General features: G+C 24.5%; 1 protein-coding gene across 6 annotated transcripts in view; it reads left to right on the top strand.

Moving 5' to 3' along the window:
• The window catches only part of LOC142318363 (uncharacterized), a 28,968-nt gene extending 13,785 nt beyond the window's left edge, over positions 1 to 15,183 (top strand). For 3 of the 6 annotated variants that reach the window (XM_075354945.1, XM_075354949.1, XM_075354944.1), the window contains exons 3-6: positions 2,180 to 2,371; positions 6,171 to 6,362; positions 8,549 to 8,740; positions 14,920 to 15,183. In XM_075354945.1, the coding sequence (XP_075211060.1) occupies positions 2,180 to 2,371; positions 6,171 to 6,362; positions 8,549 to 8,740; positions 14,920 to 15,144 (801 nt within the window). In that variant the 3' untranslated portion in view covers positions 15,145 to 15,183. The remainder of the gene's footprint in view (positions 1 to 2,179; positions 2,372 to 6,170; positions 6,363 to 8,548; positions 8,741 to 14,919) is intronic. The other 3 variants (XM_075354948.1, XM_075354947.1, XM_075354946.1) reach the window with 3 other exon arrangements.
• The last annotated feature ends 876 nt before the right edge of the window (positions 15,184 to 16,059 follow it).

Here is a 16,059-nt window from a genome sequence, read left to right as displayed (position 1 = left end):
GAAAAAAACATTCCAGAATATAGTTATTGAAATTTTAAGTGTCTATAAAATAAACTGTTCAAGTTTTTCAAGATATCAATTAACACTATGATTTATAATTTCCATGCAGTTAATAAAGAATTCATATATTTTTTATGGAAAAGGGTTCCTTTGAATTTTATGATTTGTTTTTCCTAATCAGTTTAGTAAATGGTTTCTGCCTTATTATGCAGCTTACTCTGAAAATGTATTAGCACATATGACCACTCGAGGGTCAACTATGATTAATCTTGTGATTACCCTAGAAGAACAGTTGTGGCAATCCTCCCGGTCAAAGCAATGTTTGTCAATAGAGTTCATGATCTGATAGTGGAATCAAATTTTTATTGTGTTGTAACATAAAGAAACAGATTGGTACTGGTCTATTAGTTTTATGTTTGCTTCTAGTATGATAGCATTACCTCTTTTTAAGTATGAAAATCGCTGTAAAATTCATGCTATATATATAGAAATGATAAAAGTTAAATTATTTGATATTTATTTAAGCTATTGTATTAATCAATTTTAACAAGAATAATAAAAAAACCTAGTTTTTTTTAATGTATAATTTTTTTGTATTGTTTTAATGATATAAAAATAATAATTATTAAATGTTATATCATTAAAACAATTATTGTTTGTAATAATTTTCTTTTGTAATATTTTATACGTTAGTGGTATAATTATTTATATTTACACTCTTAAAAATTAAGGTTTTTAATAATTGTGGGTATTTTTCCTTTTAATTTTGCAGAGTGTTATATGAATACGTTTATAAAAACATTTATTATTCGGGAAAAAATATTTGCAATTAATATTTATACAAATAAGCATGACAGAGAATCTCATCTGACGTTATGAAAATCATTTTATTTGTAACTAGTTAAATATAAATATATAGTATCCATGGAAATAAATTTTAAATTAGTATAGTATCCATGGATATAAATTATTAATTTGTATTGTTTAACATTTAAATAAATTTTAGCAATCATCATTCTTTTAAAGTAATATCCACCAGGTTGTTTTAGTGGTACCCAAATTCTCTGATTTTAAATTCAAGTGTTCCAGCATTCAAGCCGAGTACTCCTTCTATTAAAATACAAACTAAATATTGCTGTTGGTTTTGTTTTGTTTTGTTAGGATGACACACAGTTAGGATATCCTATAGATATGATTAGATGAACATTATCCACTAACATACAAATAACATCACATGTTTTAGTGTTTTGGGCAATTTATAATTATTTATCTCTTTGTAGAATATCAAGGTTGTCGTTTAATATTAATACACTTGAAAGTATGGTGACTGAAATTGCGTTCATTTTATATTTGTGAGCATGTGCTTACATGTGTTAAAAGTACCAACAGTTATTGAAAGATTACAATGATATTATAAACTGTAGTGTACAATTCTCATAATTGTGTCATTACTTCTGCTCAAAAACACAAAAGTTACTGTAATAAAAATATAACTGTTTTTCAAAAAAAGGATTGTTACATATAAAACAGTAAGACACTAGGTCAAAAACTCTTATAATTTAGAACTCACTTTAAAAAAAATACTTGTTAAATATATTTGACAGATTGTACACAATGTTTCAGGGTTCCATAAGAGAAGCAAAAAATAACATTACAAAAATCTTACCCAACTGATTTCATTAATAATGTAATTAACATATTTATTTTTATAAATAATTTTAATGTAAAAATCAAATAATTTATGTAATATTTTTTTTTATTATATTATAATTATTGAAAAAATTATAGGTATAAACTACTTTAATTAATCTGTCAAGAAATCAGTTGTTAATATTTTTGTTTATTTCAAGAGATTTTAGAAACATCTAATCTGTCATCTAATTTTAGAGGGTTTGCCGAAAATAGTGTGATAATTACTATTTTTTATTGTTTTAAAGATATTTAAAAAATTATGTCTAAATTACCTGGATTTTGGAAAGTGAATTACTATTTAATAAGATTTATAAAAATTAGCATTAAAAAAGATAACATCTAATCTTATTTAACACATATTAAATAAAACTAAAGGAATATAAATATATAGTTTCCATAGAAATAAATTTTTATTTCTAATATAAATTTGTATTGTTGTTTGTAATTTTAAATAAATTTGAACAATTATCATTTTTTAACATTCTAGAATATGCACCTGGTTGGTATAGTGGTGAAAGTGTCTTTCCAAATCAGCGGATTTACAAGTCGACAGTTACAGGGTTCATCCACTAATAAGAGAAGTTTTAAGGTTGGGTTTCAATTAAGCGCAGTTAATATGATCCTCTTTCATCGACATAAGCAATACTTCAATGGATTGCTGAAGGCAGAACAGGTTAAAGTGAGAAAAAACATTCCAGAATATAGTTATTGAAATTTTAAGTGTCTATAAAATAAACTGTTCAAGTTTTTCAAGATATCAATTAACACTATGATTTATAATTTCCATGCAGTTAATAAAGAATTCATATATTTTTTATGGAAAAGGGTTCCTTTGAATTTTATGATTTGTTTTTCCTAATCAGTTTAGTAAATGGTTTCTGCCTTATTATGCAGCTTACTCTGAAAATGTATTAGCACATATGACCACTCGAGGGTCAACTATGATTAATCTTGTGATTACCCTAGAAGAACAGTTGTGGCAATCCTCCCGGTCAAAGCAATGTTTGTCAATAGAGTTCATGATCTGATAGTGGAATCAAATTTTTATTGTGTTGTAACATAAAGAAACAGATTGGTACTGGTCTATTAGTTTTATGTTTGCTTCTAGTATGATAGCATTACCTCTTTTTGGGTATGAAAATCGCTGTAAAATTCATGCTATATATAAAGAAATGATAAAAGTTAAATTATTTGATATTTATTTAAGCTATTGTATTAATCAATTTTAACAAGAATAATAAAAAAACCTAGTTTTTTTTAATGTATAATTTTTTTGTATTGTTTTAATGATATAAAAATAATAATTATTATATGTTATATCATTAAAACAATTATTGTTTGTAATAATTTTCTTTTGTAATATTTTAAACGTTAGTGGTATAATTATTTATATTTACACTCTTAAAAATTAAGGTTTTTAATAATTGTGGGTATTTTTCCTTTTAATTTTGCAGAGTGTTATATGAATACGTTTATAAAAACATTTATTATTCGGGAAAAAATATTTGCAATTAATATTTATACAAATAAGCATGACAGAGAATCTCATCTGACGTTATGAAAATCATTTTATTTGTAACTAGTTAAATATAAATATATAGTATCCATGGAAATAAATTTTAAATTAGTATAGTATCCATGGATATAAATTATTAATTTGTATTGTTTAACATTTAAATAAATTTTAGCAATCATCATTCTTTTAAAGTAATATCCACCAGGTTGTTTTAGTGGTACCCAAATTCTCTGATTTTAAATTCAAGTGTTCCAGCATTCAAGCCGAGTACTCCTTCTATTAAAATACAAACTAAATATAGCTGTTGGTTTTGTTTTGTTTTGTTAGGATGACACACAGTTAGGATATCCTATAGATATGATTAGATGAACATTATCCACTAACATACAAATAACCTCACATGTTTTAGTGTTTTGGGCGATTTATAATTATTTATTTCTTTGTAGAATATCAAGGTTGTCGTTTAATATTAATACACTTGAAAGTATGGTGACTGAAATTGCGTTCATTTTATATTTGTGAGCATGTGCGCACATGTGTTAAAAGTACCAACAGTTATTGAAAGATTACAATGATATTATAAACTGTAGTGTACAATTCTCATAATTGTGTCATTACTTCGGCTCAAAAACACAAAAGGTACTGTAATAAAAATATAACTGTTTTTCAAAAATAAGAGAAGTTTTAAGGTTGGGTTTCAATTAAGTGCAGTTAATATCATCCTCTTTCATCGACATAAGCAATACTTCAATGGATTGCTGAAGGCAGAACAGGTAAAAGTGAGAAAAAAACATTCCAGAATATAGTTATTGAAATTTTAAGTGTCTATAAAATAAACTGTTCAAGTTTTTCAAGATATCAATTAACACTATGATTTATAATTTCCATGCAGTTAATAAAGAATTCATATATTTTTTATGGAAAAGGGTTCCTTTGAATTTTATGATTTGTTTTTCCTAATCAGTTTAGTAAATGGTTTCTGCCTTATTATGCAGCTTACTCTGAAAATGTATTAGCACATATGACCACTCGAGGGTCAACTATGATTAATCTTGTGATTACCCTAGAAGAACAGTTGTGGCAATCCTCCCGGTCAAAGCAATGTTTGTCAATAGAGTTCATGATCTGATAGTGGAATCAAATTTTTATTGTGTTGTAACATAAAGAAACAGATTGGTACTGGTCTATTAGTTTTATGTTTGCTTCTAGTATGATAGCATTACCTCTTTTTAAGTATGAAAATCGCTGTAAAATTCATGCTATATATATAGAAATGATAAAAGTTAAATTATTTGATATTTATTTAAGCTATTGTATTAATCAATTTTAACAAGAATAATAAAAAAACCTAGTTTTTTTTAATGTATAATTTTTTTGTATTGTTTTAATGATATAAAAATAATAATTATTAAATGTTATATCATTAAAACAATTATTGTTTGTAATAATTTTCTTTTGTAATATTTTATACGTTAGTGGTATAATTATTTATATTTACACTCTTAAAAATTAAGGTTTTTAATAATTGTGGGTATTTTTCCTTTTAATTTTGCAGAGTGTTATATGAATACGTTTATAAAAACATTTATTATTCGGGAAAAAATATTTGCAATTAATATTTATACAAATAAGCATGACAGAGAATCTCATCTGACGTTATGAAAATCATTTTATTTGTAACTAGTTAAATATAAATATATAGTATCCATGGAAATAAATTTTAAATTAGTATAGTATCCATGGATATAAATTATTAATTTGTATTGTTTAACATTTAAATAAATTTTAGCAATCATCATTCTTTTAAAGTAATATCCACCAGGTTGTTTTAGTGGTACCCAAATTCTCTGATTTTAAATTCAAGTGTTCCAGCATTCAAGCCGAGTACTCCTTCTATTAAAATACAAACTAAATATTGCTGTTGGTTTTGTTTTGTTTTGTTAGGATGACACACAGTTAGGATATCCTATAGATATGATTAGATGAACATTATCCACTAACATACAAATAACATCACATGTTTTAGTGTTTTGGGCAATTTATAATTATTTATCTCTTTGTAGAATATCAAGGTTGTCGTTTAATATTAATACACTTGAAAGTATGGTGACTGAAATTGCGTTCATTTTATATTTGTGAGCATGTGCTTACATGTGTTAAAAGTACCAACAGTTATTGAAAGATTACAATGATATTATAAACTGTAGTGTACAATTCTCATAATTGTGTCATTACTTCTGCTCAAAAACACAAAAGTTACTGTAATAAAAATATAACTGTTTTTCAAAAAAAGGATTGTTACATATAAAACAGTAAGACACTAGGTCAAAAACTCTTATAATTTAGAACTCACTTTAAAAAAAATACTTGTTAAATATATTTGACAGATTGTACACAATGTTTCAGGGTTCCATAAGAGAAGCAAAAAATAACATTACAAAAATCTTACCCAACTGATTTCATTAATAATGTAATTAACATATTTATTTTTATAAATAATTTTAATGTAAAAATCAAATAATTTATGTAATATTTTTTTTTATTATATTATAATTATTGAAAAAATTATAGGTATAAACTACTTTAATTAATCTGTCAAGAAATCAGTTGTTAATATTTTTGTTTATTTCAAGAGATTTTAGAAACATCTAATCTGTCATCTAATTTTAGAGGGTTTGCCGAAAATAGTGTGATAATTACTATTTTTTATTGTTTTAAAGATATTTAAAAAATTATGTCTAAATTACCTGGATTTTGGAAAGTGAATTACTATTTAATAAGATTTATAAAAATTAGCATTAAAAAAGATAACATCTAATCTTATTTAACACATATTAAATAAAACTAAAGGAATATAAATATATAGTTTCCATAGAAATAAATTTTTATTTCTAATATAAATTTGTATTGTTGTTTGTAATTTTAAATAAATTTGAACAATTATCATTTTTTAACATTCTAGAATATGCACCTGGTTGGTATAGTGGTGAAAGTGTCTTTCCAAATCAGCGGATTTACAAGTCGACAGTTACAGGGTTCATCCACTAATAAGAGAAGTTTTAAGGTTGGGTTTCAATTAAGCGCAGTTAATATGATCCTCTTTCATCGACATAAGCAATACTTCAATGGATTGCTGAAGGCAGAACAGGTTAAAGTGAGAAAAAACATTCCAGAATATAGTTATTGAAATTTTAAGTGTCTATAAAATAAACTGTTCAAGTTTTTCAAGATATCAATTAACACTATGATTTATAATTTCCATGCAGTTAATAAAGAATTCATATATTTTTTATGGAAAAGGGTTTTTTTGAATTTTATGATTTGTTTTTCCTAATCAGTTTAGTAAATGGTTTTTCTGCCTTATTATGCAGCTTACTCTGAAAATGTATTAGCACATATGACCACTCGAGGGTCAACTATGATTAATCTTGTGATTACCCTAGAAGAACAGTTGTGGCAATCCTCCCGGTCAAAGCAATGTTTGTCAATAGAGTTCATGATCTGATAGTGGAATCAAATTTTTATTGTGTTGTAACATAAAGAAACAGATTGGTACTGGTCTATTAGTTTTATGTTTGCTTCTAGTATGATAGCATTACCTCTTTTTAAGTATGAAAATCGCTGTAAAATTCATGCTATATATATATAGAAATGATAAAAGTTAAATTATTTGATATTTATTTAAGCTATTGTATTAATCAATTTTAACAAGAATAATAAAAAAACCTAGTTTTTTTTAATGTATAATTTTTTTGTATTGTTTTAATGATATAAAAATAATAATTATTAAATGTTATATCATTAAAACAATTATTGTTTGTAATAATTTTCTTTTGTAATATTTTATACGTTAGTGGTATAATTATTTATATTTACACTCTTAAAAATTAAGGTTTTTAATAATTGTGGGTATTTTTCCTTTTAATTTTGCAGAGTGTTGTATGAATACGTTTATAAAAACATTTATTATTCGGGAAAAAATATTTGCAATTAATATTTATACAAATAAGCATGACAGAGAATCTCATCTGACGTTATGAAAATCATTTTATTTGTAACTAGTTAAATATAAATATATAGTATCCATGGAAATAAATTTTAAATTAGTATAGTATCCATGGATATAAATTATTAATTTGTATTGTTTAACATTTAAATAAATTTTAGCAATCATCATTCTTTTAAAGTAATATCCACCAGGTTGTTTTAGTGGTACCCAAATTCTCTGATTTTAAATTCAAGTGTTCCAGCATTCAAGCCGAGTACTCCTTCTATTAAAATACAAACTAAATATTGCTGTTGGTTTTGTTTTGTTTTGTTAGGATGACACACAGTTAGGATATCCTATAGATATGATTAGATGAACATTATCCACTAACATACAAATAACATCACATGTTTTAGTGTTTTGGGCAATTTATAATTATTTATCTCTTTGTAGAATATCAAGGTTGTCGTTTAATATTAATACACTTGAAAGTATGGTGACTGAAATTGCGTTCATTTTATATTTGTGAGCATGTGCTTACATGTGTTAAAAGTACCAACAGTTATTGAAAGATTACAATGATATTATAAACTGTAGTGTACAATTCTCATAATTGTGTCATTACTTCTGCTCAAAAACACAAAAGTTACTGTAATAAAAATATAACTGTTTTTCAAAAAAAGGATTGTTACATATAAAACAGTAAGACACTAGGTCAAAAACTCTTATAATTTAGAACTCACTTTAAAAAAAATACTTGTTAAATATATTTGACAGATTGTACACAATGTTTCAGGGTTCCATAAGAGAAGCAAAAAATAACATTACAAAAATCTTACCCAACTGATTTCATTAATAATGTAATTAACATATTTATTTTTATAAATAATTTTAATGTAAAAATCAAATAATTTATGTAATATTTTTTTTTATTATATTATAATTATTGAAAAAATTATAGGTATAAACTACTTTAATTAATCTGTCAAGAAATCAGTTGTTAATATTTTTGTTTATTTCAAGAGATTTTAGAAACATCTAATCTGTCATCTAATTTTAGAGGGTTTGCCGAAAATAGTGTGATAATTACTATTTTTTATTGTTTTAAAGATATTTAAAAAATTATGTCTAAATTACCTGGATTTTGGAAAGTGAATTACTATTTAATAAGATTTATAAAAATTAGCATTAAAAAAGATAACATCTAATCTTATTTAACACATATTAAATAAAACTAAAGGAATATAAATATATAGTTTCCATAGAAATAAATTTTTATTTCTAATATAAATTTGTATTGTTGTTTGTAATTTTAAATAAATTTGAACAATTATCATTTTTTAACATTCTAGAATATGCACCTGGTTGGTATAGTGGTGAAAGTGTCTTTCCAAATCAGCGGATTTACAAGTCGACAGTTACAGGGTTCATCCACTAATAAGAGAAGTTTTAAGGTTGGGTTTCAATTAAGCGCAGTTAATATGATCCTCTTTCATCGACATAAGCAATACTTCAATGGATTGCTGAAGGCAGAACAGGTTAAAGTGAGAAAAAACATTCCAGAATATAGTTATTGAAATTTTAAGTGTCTATAAAATAAACTGTTCAAGTTTTTCAAGATATCAATTAACACTATGATTTATAATTTCCATGCAGTTAATAAAGAATTCATATATTTTTTATGGAAAAGGGTTTTTTTGAATTTTATGATTTGTTTTTCCTAATCAGTTTAGTAAATGGTTTTTCTGCCTTATTATGCAGCTTACTCTGAAAATGTATTAGCACATATGACCACTCGAGGGTCAACTATGATTAATCTTGTGATTACCCTAGAAGAACAGTTGTGGCAATCCTCCCGGTCAAAGCAATGTTTGTCAATAGAGTTCATGATCTGATAGTGGAATCAAATTTTTATTGTGTTGTAACATAAAGAAACAGATTGGTACTGGTCTATTAGTTTTATGTTTGCTTCTAGTATGATAGCATTACCTCTTTTTAAGTATGAAAATCGCTGTAAAATTCATGCTATATATATATAGAAATGATAAAAGTTAAATTATTTGATATTTATTTAAGCTATTGTATTAATCAATTTTAACAAGAATAATAAAAAAACCTAGTTTTTTTTAATGTATAATTTTTTTGTATTGTTTTAATGATATAAAAATAATAATTATTAAATGTTATATCATTAAAACAATTATTGTTTGTAATAATTTTCTTTTGTAATATTTTATACGTTAGTGGTATAATTATTTATATTTACACTCTTAAAAATTAAGGTTTTTAATAATTGTGGGTATTTTTCCTTTTAATTTTGCAGAGTGTTGTATGAATACGTTTATAAAAACATTTATTATTCGGGAAAAAATATTTGCAATTAATATTTATACAAATAAGCATGACAGAGAATCTCATCTGACGTTATGAAAATCATTTTATTTGTAACTAGTTAAATATAAATATATAGTATCCATGGAAATAAATTTTAAATTAGTATAGTATCCATGGATATAAATTATTAATTTGTATTGTTTAACATTTAAATAAATTTTAGCAATCATCATTCTTTTAAAGTAATATCCACCAGGTTGTTTTAGTGGTACCCAAATTCTCTGATTTTAAATTCAAGTGTTCCAGCATTCAAGCCGAGTACTCCTTCTATTAAAATACAAACTAAATATTGCTGTTGGTTTTGTTTTGTTTTGTTAGGATGACACACAGTTAGGATATCCTATAGATATGATTAGATGAACATTATCCACTAACATACAAATAACATCACATGTTTTAGTGTTTTGGGCGATTTATAATTATTTATTTCTTTGTAGAATATCAAGGTTGTCGTTTAATATTAATACACTTGAAAGTATGGTGACTGAAATTGCGTTCATTTTATATTTGTGAGCATGTGCGCACATGTGTTAAAAGTACCAACAGTTATTGAAAGATTACAATGATATTATAAACTGTAGTGTACAATTCTCATAATTGTGTCATTACTTCTGCTCAAAAACACAAAAGTTACTGTTATAAAAATATAACTGTTTTTCAAAAAAAGGATTGTTACATATAAAACAGTAAGACACTAGGTCAAAAACTCTTATAATTTAGAACTCACTTTAAAAAAAATACTTGTTAAATATATTTGACAGATTGTACACAATGTTTCAGGGTTCCATAAGAGAAGCAAAAAATAACATTACAAAAATCTTACCCAACTGATTTCATTAATAATGTAATTAACATATTTATTTTTATAAATAATTTTAATGTAAAAATCAAATAATTTATGTAATATTTTTTTTTATTATATTATAATTATTGAAAAAAATATAGGTATAAACTACTTTAATTAATCTGTCAGGAAATCAGTTGTTAATATTTTTGTTTATTTCAAGAGATTTTAGAAACATCTAATCTGTCATCAAATTTTAGAGGGTTTGCCGAAAATAGAGTGTGATAATTACTATTTTATATTGTTTTAAAGATAATTAAAAAATTATGTCTAAATTACCTGGATTTTGGAAAGTGAATTACTATTTAATAAGATTTATAAAAATTAGCATTAAAAAAGAAAACATCTAATCTTATTTAACACATATTAAATAAAACTAAAGGAATATAAATATATAGTTTCCATAAAAATAAATTTTTATTTCTAATATAAATTTGTATTGTTGTTTGTAATTTTAAATAAATTTGAACAATTATCATTTTTTAACATTCTAGAATATCCACCTGGTTGGTATAGTGGTAAAAGTTTCTTTCCAAATCAGCTGATTTACAAGTCGACAGTTACAGGGTTCATCCACTAATAAGAGAAGTTTTAAGGTTGGGTTTCAATTAAGTGCAGTTAATATCATCCTCTTTCATCGACATAAGCAATACTTCAATGGATTGCTGAAGGCAGAACAGGTAAAAGTGAGAAAAAAACATTCCAGAATATAGTTATTGAAATTTTAAGTGTCTATAAAATAAACTGTTCAAGTTTTTCAAGATATCAATTAACACTATGATTTATAATTTCCATGCAGTTAATATAGAATTCATATATTTTTTATGGAAAAGGGTTCCTTTGAATTTTATGATTTGTTTTTCCTAATCAGTTTAGTAAATGGTTTCTGCCTTATTATGCAGCTTACTCTGAAAATGTATTAGCACATATGACCACTCGAGGGTCAACTATGATTAATCTTGTGATTACCCTAGAAGAACAGTTGTGGCAATCCTCCCGGTCAAAGCAATGTTTGTCAATAGAGTTCATGATCTGATAGTGGAATCAAATTTTTATTGTGTTGTAATATAAAGAAACAGATTGGTACTGGTCTATAAGTTTTATGTTTGTTTCTAGTATGATAGCATTACCTTTTTTTGGGTATGAAAATCGCTGTAAAATTCATGCTATATATAAAGAAATGATAAAAGTTAAATTATTTGATATTTATTTCAACTATTGTATTAATCAATTTTAACAAGAATAATAAAAAAACCTAGTTTTTTCAAATGTATAATTTTTTTGTATTGTTTTAATGATATAAAAATAATAATTATTAAATGTTATATCATTAAAACAATTATTGTTTGTAATAATTATCTTTTGTAATATTTTAAACGTTAGTGGTATAATTATTTATATTTACACTCTTAAAAATTAAGGTTTTTAATAATTGTGGGTATTTTTCCTTTTAATTTTGCAGAGTGTTATATGAATACGTTTATAAAAACATTTATTATTCGGGAAAAAATATTTGCAAATAATATTTATACAAATAAGCATGACAGAGAATCTCATCTGACGTTATGAAAATCATTTTATTTGTTACTAGTTAAATATAAATATATAGTATCCATGGAAATAAATTTTAAATTAGTATAGTATCCATGGATATAAATTATTAATTTGTATTGTTTAACATTTAAATAAATTTTAGCAATCATCATTCTTTTAAAGTAATATCCACCAGGTTGTTTTAGTGGTACCCAAATTCTCTGATTTTAAATTCAAGTGTTCCAGCATTCAAGCCGAGTACTCCTTCTATTAAAATACAAACTAAATATAGCTGTTGGTTTTGTTTTGTTTTGTTAGGATGACACACAGTTAGGATATCCTATAGATATGATTAGATGAACATTATCCACTAACATACAAGTAACATCACATGTTTTAGTGTTTTGGGCGATTTATAATTATTTATTTCTTTGTAGAATATCAAGGTTGTCGTTTAATATTAATACACTTGAAAGTATGGTGACTGAAATTGCGTTCATTTTATATTTGTGAGCATGTGCGCACATGTGTTAAAAGTACCAACAGTTATTGAAAGATTACAATGATATTATAAACTGTAGTGTACAATTCTCATAATTGTGTCATTACTTCGGCTCAAAAACACAAAAGGTACTGTAATAAAAATATAACTGTTTTTCAAAAATAAGAGAAGTTTTAAGGTTGGGTTTCAATTAAGTGCAGTTAATATCATCCTCTTTCATCGACATAAGCAATACTTCAATGGATTGCTGAAGGCAGAACAGGTAAAAGTGAGAAAAAAACATTCCAGAATATAGTTATTGAAATTTTAAGTGTCTATAAAATAAACTGTTCAAGTTTTTCAAGATATCAATTAACACTATGATTTATAATTTCCATGCAGTTAATAAAGAATTCATATATTTTTTATGGAAAAGGGTTCCTTTGAATTTTATGATTTGTTTTTCCTAATCAGTTTAGTAAATGGTTTCTGCCTTATTATGCAGCTTACTCTGAAAATGTATTAGCACATATGACCACTCGAGGGTCAACTATGATTAATCTTGTGATTACCCTAGAAGAACAGTTGTGGCAATCCTCCCGGTCAAAGCAATGTTTGTCAATAGAGTTCATGATCTGATAGTGGAATCAAATTTTTATTGTGTTGTAACATAAAGAAACAGATTGGTACTGGTCTATTAGTTTTATGTTTGCTTCTAGTATGATAGCATTACCTCTTTTTAAGTATGAAAATCGCTGTAAAATTCATGCTATATATATAGAAATGATAAAAGTTAAATTATTTGATATTTATTTAAGCTATTGTATTAATCAATTTTAACAAGAATAATAAAAAAACCTAGTTTTTTTTAATGTATAATTTTTTTGTATTGTTTTAATGATATAAAAATAATAATTATTAAATGTTATATCATTAAAACAATTATTGTTTGTAATAATTTTCTTTTGTAATATTTTATACGTTAGTGGTATAATTATTTATATTTACACTCTTAAAAATTAAGGTTTTTAATAATTGTGGGTATTTTTCCTTTTAATTTTGCAGAGTGTTATATGAATACGTTTATAAAAACATTTATTATTCGGGAAAAAATATTTGCAATTAATATTTATACAAATAAGCATGACAGAGAATCTCATCTGACGTTATGAAAATCATTTTATTTGTAACTAGTTAAATATAAATATATAGTATCCATGGAAATAAATTTTAAATTAGTATAGTATCCATGGATATAAATTAAAATTTGTATTGTTTAACATTTAAATAAATTTTAGCAATCATCATTCTTTTAAAGTAATATCCACCTGGTTGTTTTAGTGGTACCCAAATTCTCTGATTTTAAATTCAAGTGTTCCAGCATTCAAGCCGAGTACTCCTTCTATTAAAATACAAACTAAATATTGCTGTTGGTTTTGTTTTGTTTTGTTAGGATGACACACAGTTAGGATATCCTATAGATATGATTAGATGAACATTATCCACTAACATACAAATAACATCACATGTTTTAGTGTTTTGGGCAATTTATAATTATTTATCTCTTTGTAGAATATCAAGGTTGTCGTTTAATATTAATACACTTGAAAGTATGGTGACTGAAATTGCGTTCATTTTATATTTGTGAGCATGTGCTTACATGTGTTAAAAGTACCAACAGTTATTGAAAGATTACAATGATATTATAAACTGTAGTGTACAATTCTCATAATTGTGTCATTACTTCTGCTCAAAAACACAAAAGTTACTGTAATAAAAATATAACTGTTTTTCAAAAAAAGGATTGTTACATATAAAACAGTAAGACACTAGGTCAAAAACTCTTATAATTTAGAACTCACTTTAAAAAAAATACTTGTTAAATATATTTGACAGATTGTACACAATGTTTCAGGGTTCCATAAGAGAAGCAAAAAATAACATTACAAAAATCTTACCCAACTGATTTCATTAATAATGTAATTAACATATTTATTTTTATAAATAATTTTAATGTAAAAATCAAATAATTTATGTAATATTTTTTTTTATTATATTATAATTATTGAAAAAATTATAGGTATAAACTACTTTAATTAATCTGTCAAGAAATCAGTTGTTAATATTTTTGTTTATTTCAAGAGATTTTAGAAACATCTAATCTGTCATCTAATTTTAGAGGGTTTGCCGAAAATAGTGTGATAATTACTATTTTTTATTGTTTTAAAGATATTTAAAAAATTATGTCTAAATTACCTGGATTTTGGAAAGTGAATTACTATTTAATAAGATTTATAAAAATTAGCATTAAAAAAGATAACATCTAATCTTATTTAACACATATTAAATAAAACTAAAGGAATATAAATATATAGTTTCCATAGAAATAAATTTTTATTTCTAATATAAATTTGTATTGTTGTTTGTAATTTTAAATAAATTTGAACAATTATCATTTTTTAACATTCTAGAATATGCACCTGGTTGGTATAGTGGTGAAAGTGTCTTTCCAAATCAGCGGATTTACAAGTCGACAGTTACAGGGTTCATCCACTAATAAGAGAAGTTTTAAGGTTGGGTTTCAATTAAGCGCAGTTAATATGATCCTCTTTCATCGACATAAGCAATACTTCAATGGATTGCTGAAGGCAGAACAGGTTAAAGTGAGAAAAAACATTCCAGAATATAGTTATTGAAATTTTAAGTGTCTATAAAATAAACTGTTCAAGTTTTTCAAGATATCAATTAACACTATGATTTATAATTTCCATGCAGTTAATAAAGAATTCATATATTTTTTATGGAAAAGGGTTTTTTTGAATTTTATGATTTGTTTTTCCTAATCAGTTTAGTAAATGGTTTTTCTGCCTTATTATGCAGCTTACTCTGAAAATGTATTAGCACATATGACCACTCGAGGGTCAACTATGATTAATCTTGTGATTACCCTAGAAGAACAGTTGTGGCAATCCTCCCGGTCAAAGCAATGTTTGTCAATAGAGTTCATGATCTGATAGTGGAATCAAATTTTTATTGTGTTGTAACATAAAGAAACAGATTGGTACTGGTCTATTAGTTTTATGTTTGCTTCTAGTATGATAGCATTACCTCTTTTTAAGTATGAAAATCGCTGTAAAATTCATGCTATATATATATAGAAATGATAAAAGTTAAATTATTTGATATTTATTTAAGCTATTGTATTAATCAATTTTAACAAGAATAATAAAAAAACCTAGTTTTTTTTAATGTATAATTTTTTTGTATTGTTTTAATGATATAAAAATAATAATTATTAAATGTTATATCATTAAAACAATTATTGTTTGTAATAATTTTCTTTTGTAATATTTTATACGTTAGTGGTATAATTATTTATATTTACACTCTTAAAAATTAAGGTTTTTAATAATTGTGGGTATTTTTCCTTTTAATTTTGCAGAGTGTTGTATGAATACGTTTATAAAAACATTTATTATTCGGGAAAAAATATTTGCAATTAATATTTATACAAATAAGCATGACAGAGAATCTCATCTGACGTTATGAAAATCATTTTATTTGTAACTAGTTAAATATAAATATATAGTATCCATGGAAATAAATTTTAA

This window comes from Lycorma delicatula, chromosome 1, assembly GCF_047948215.1.
Source record: "Lycorma delicatula isolate Av1 chromosome 1, ASM4794821v1, whole genome shotgun sequence".
In the NCBI taxonomy this organism is placed as follows: Eukaryota; Metazoa; Arthropoda; class Insecta; order Hemiptera; family Fulgoridae; genus Lycorma; species Lycorma delicatula.
This window is presented reverse-complemented; position numbering and strand designations above follow the sequence as displayed.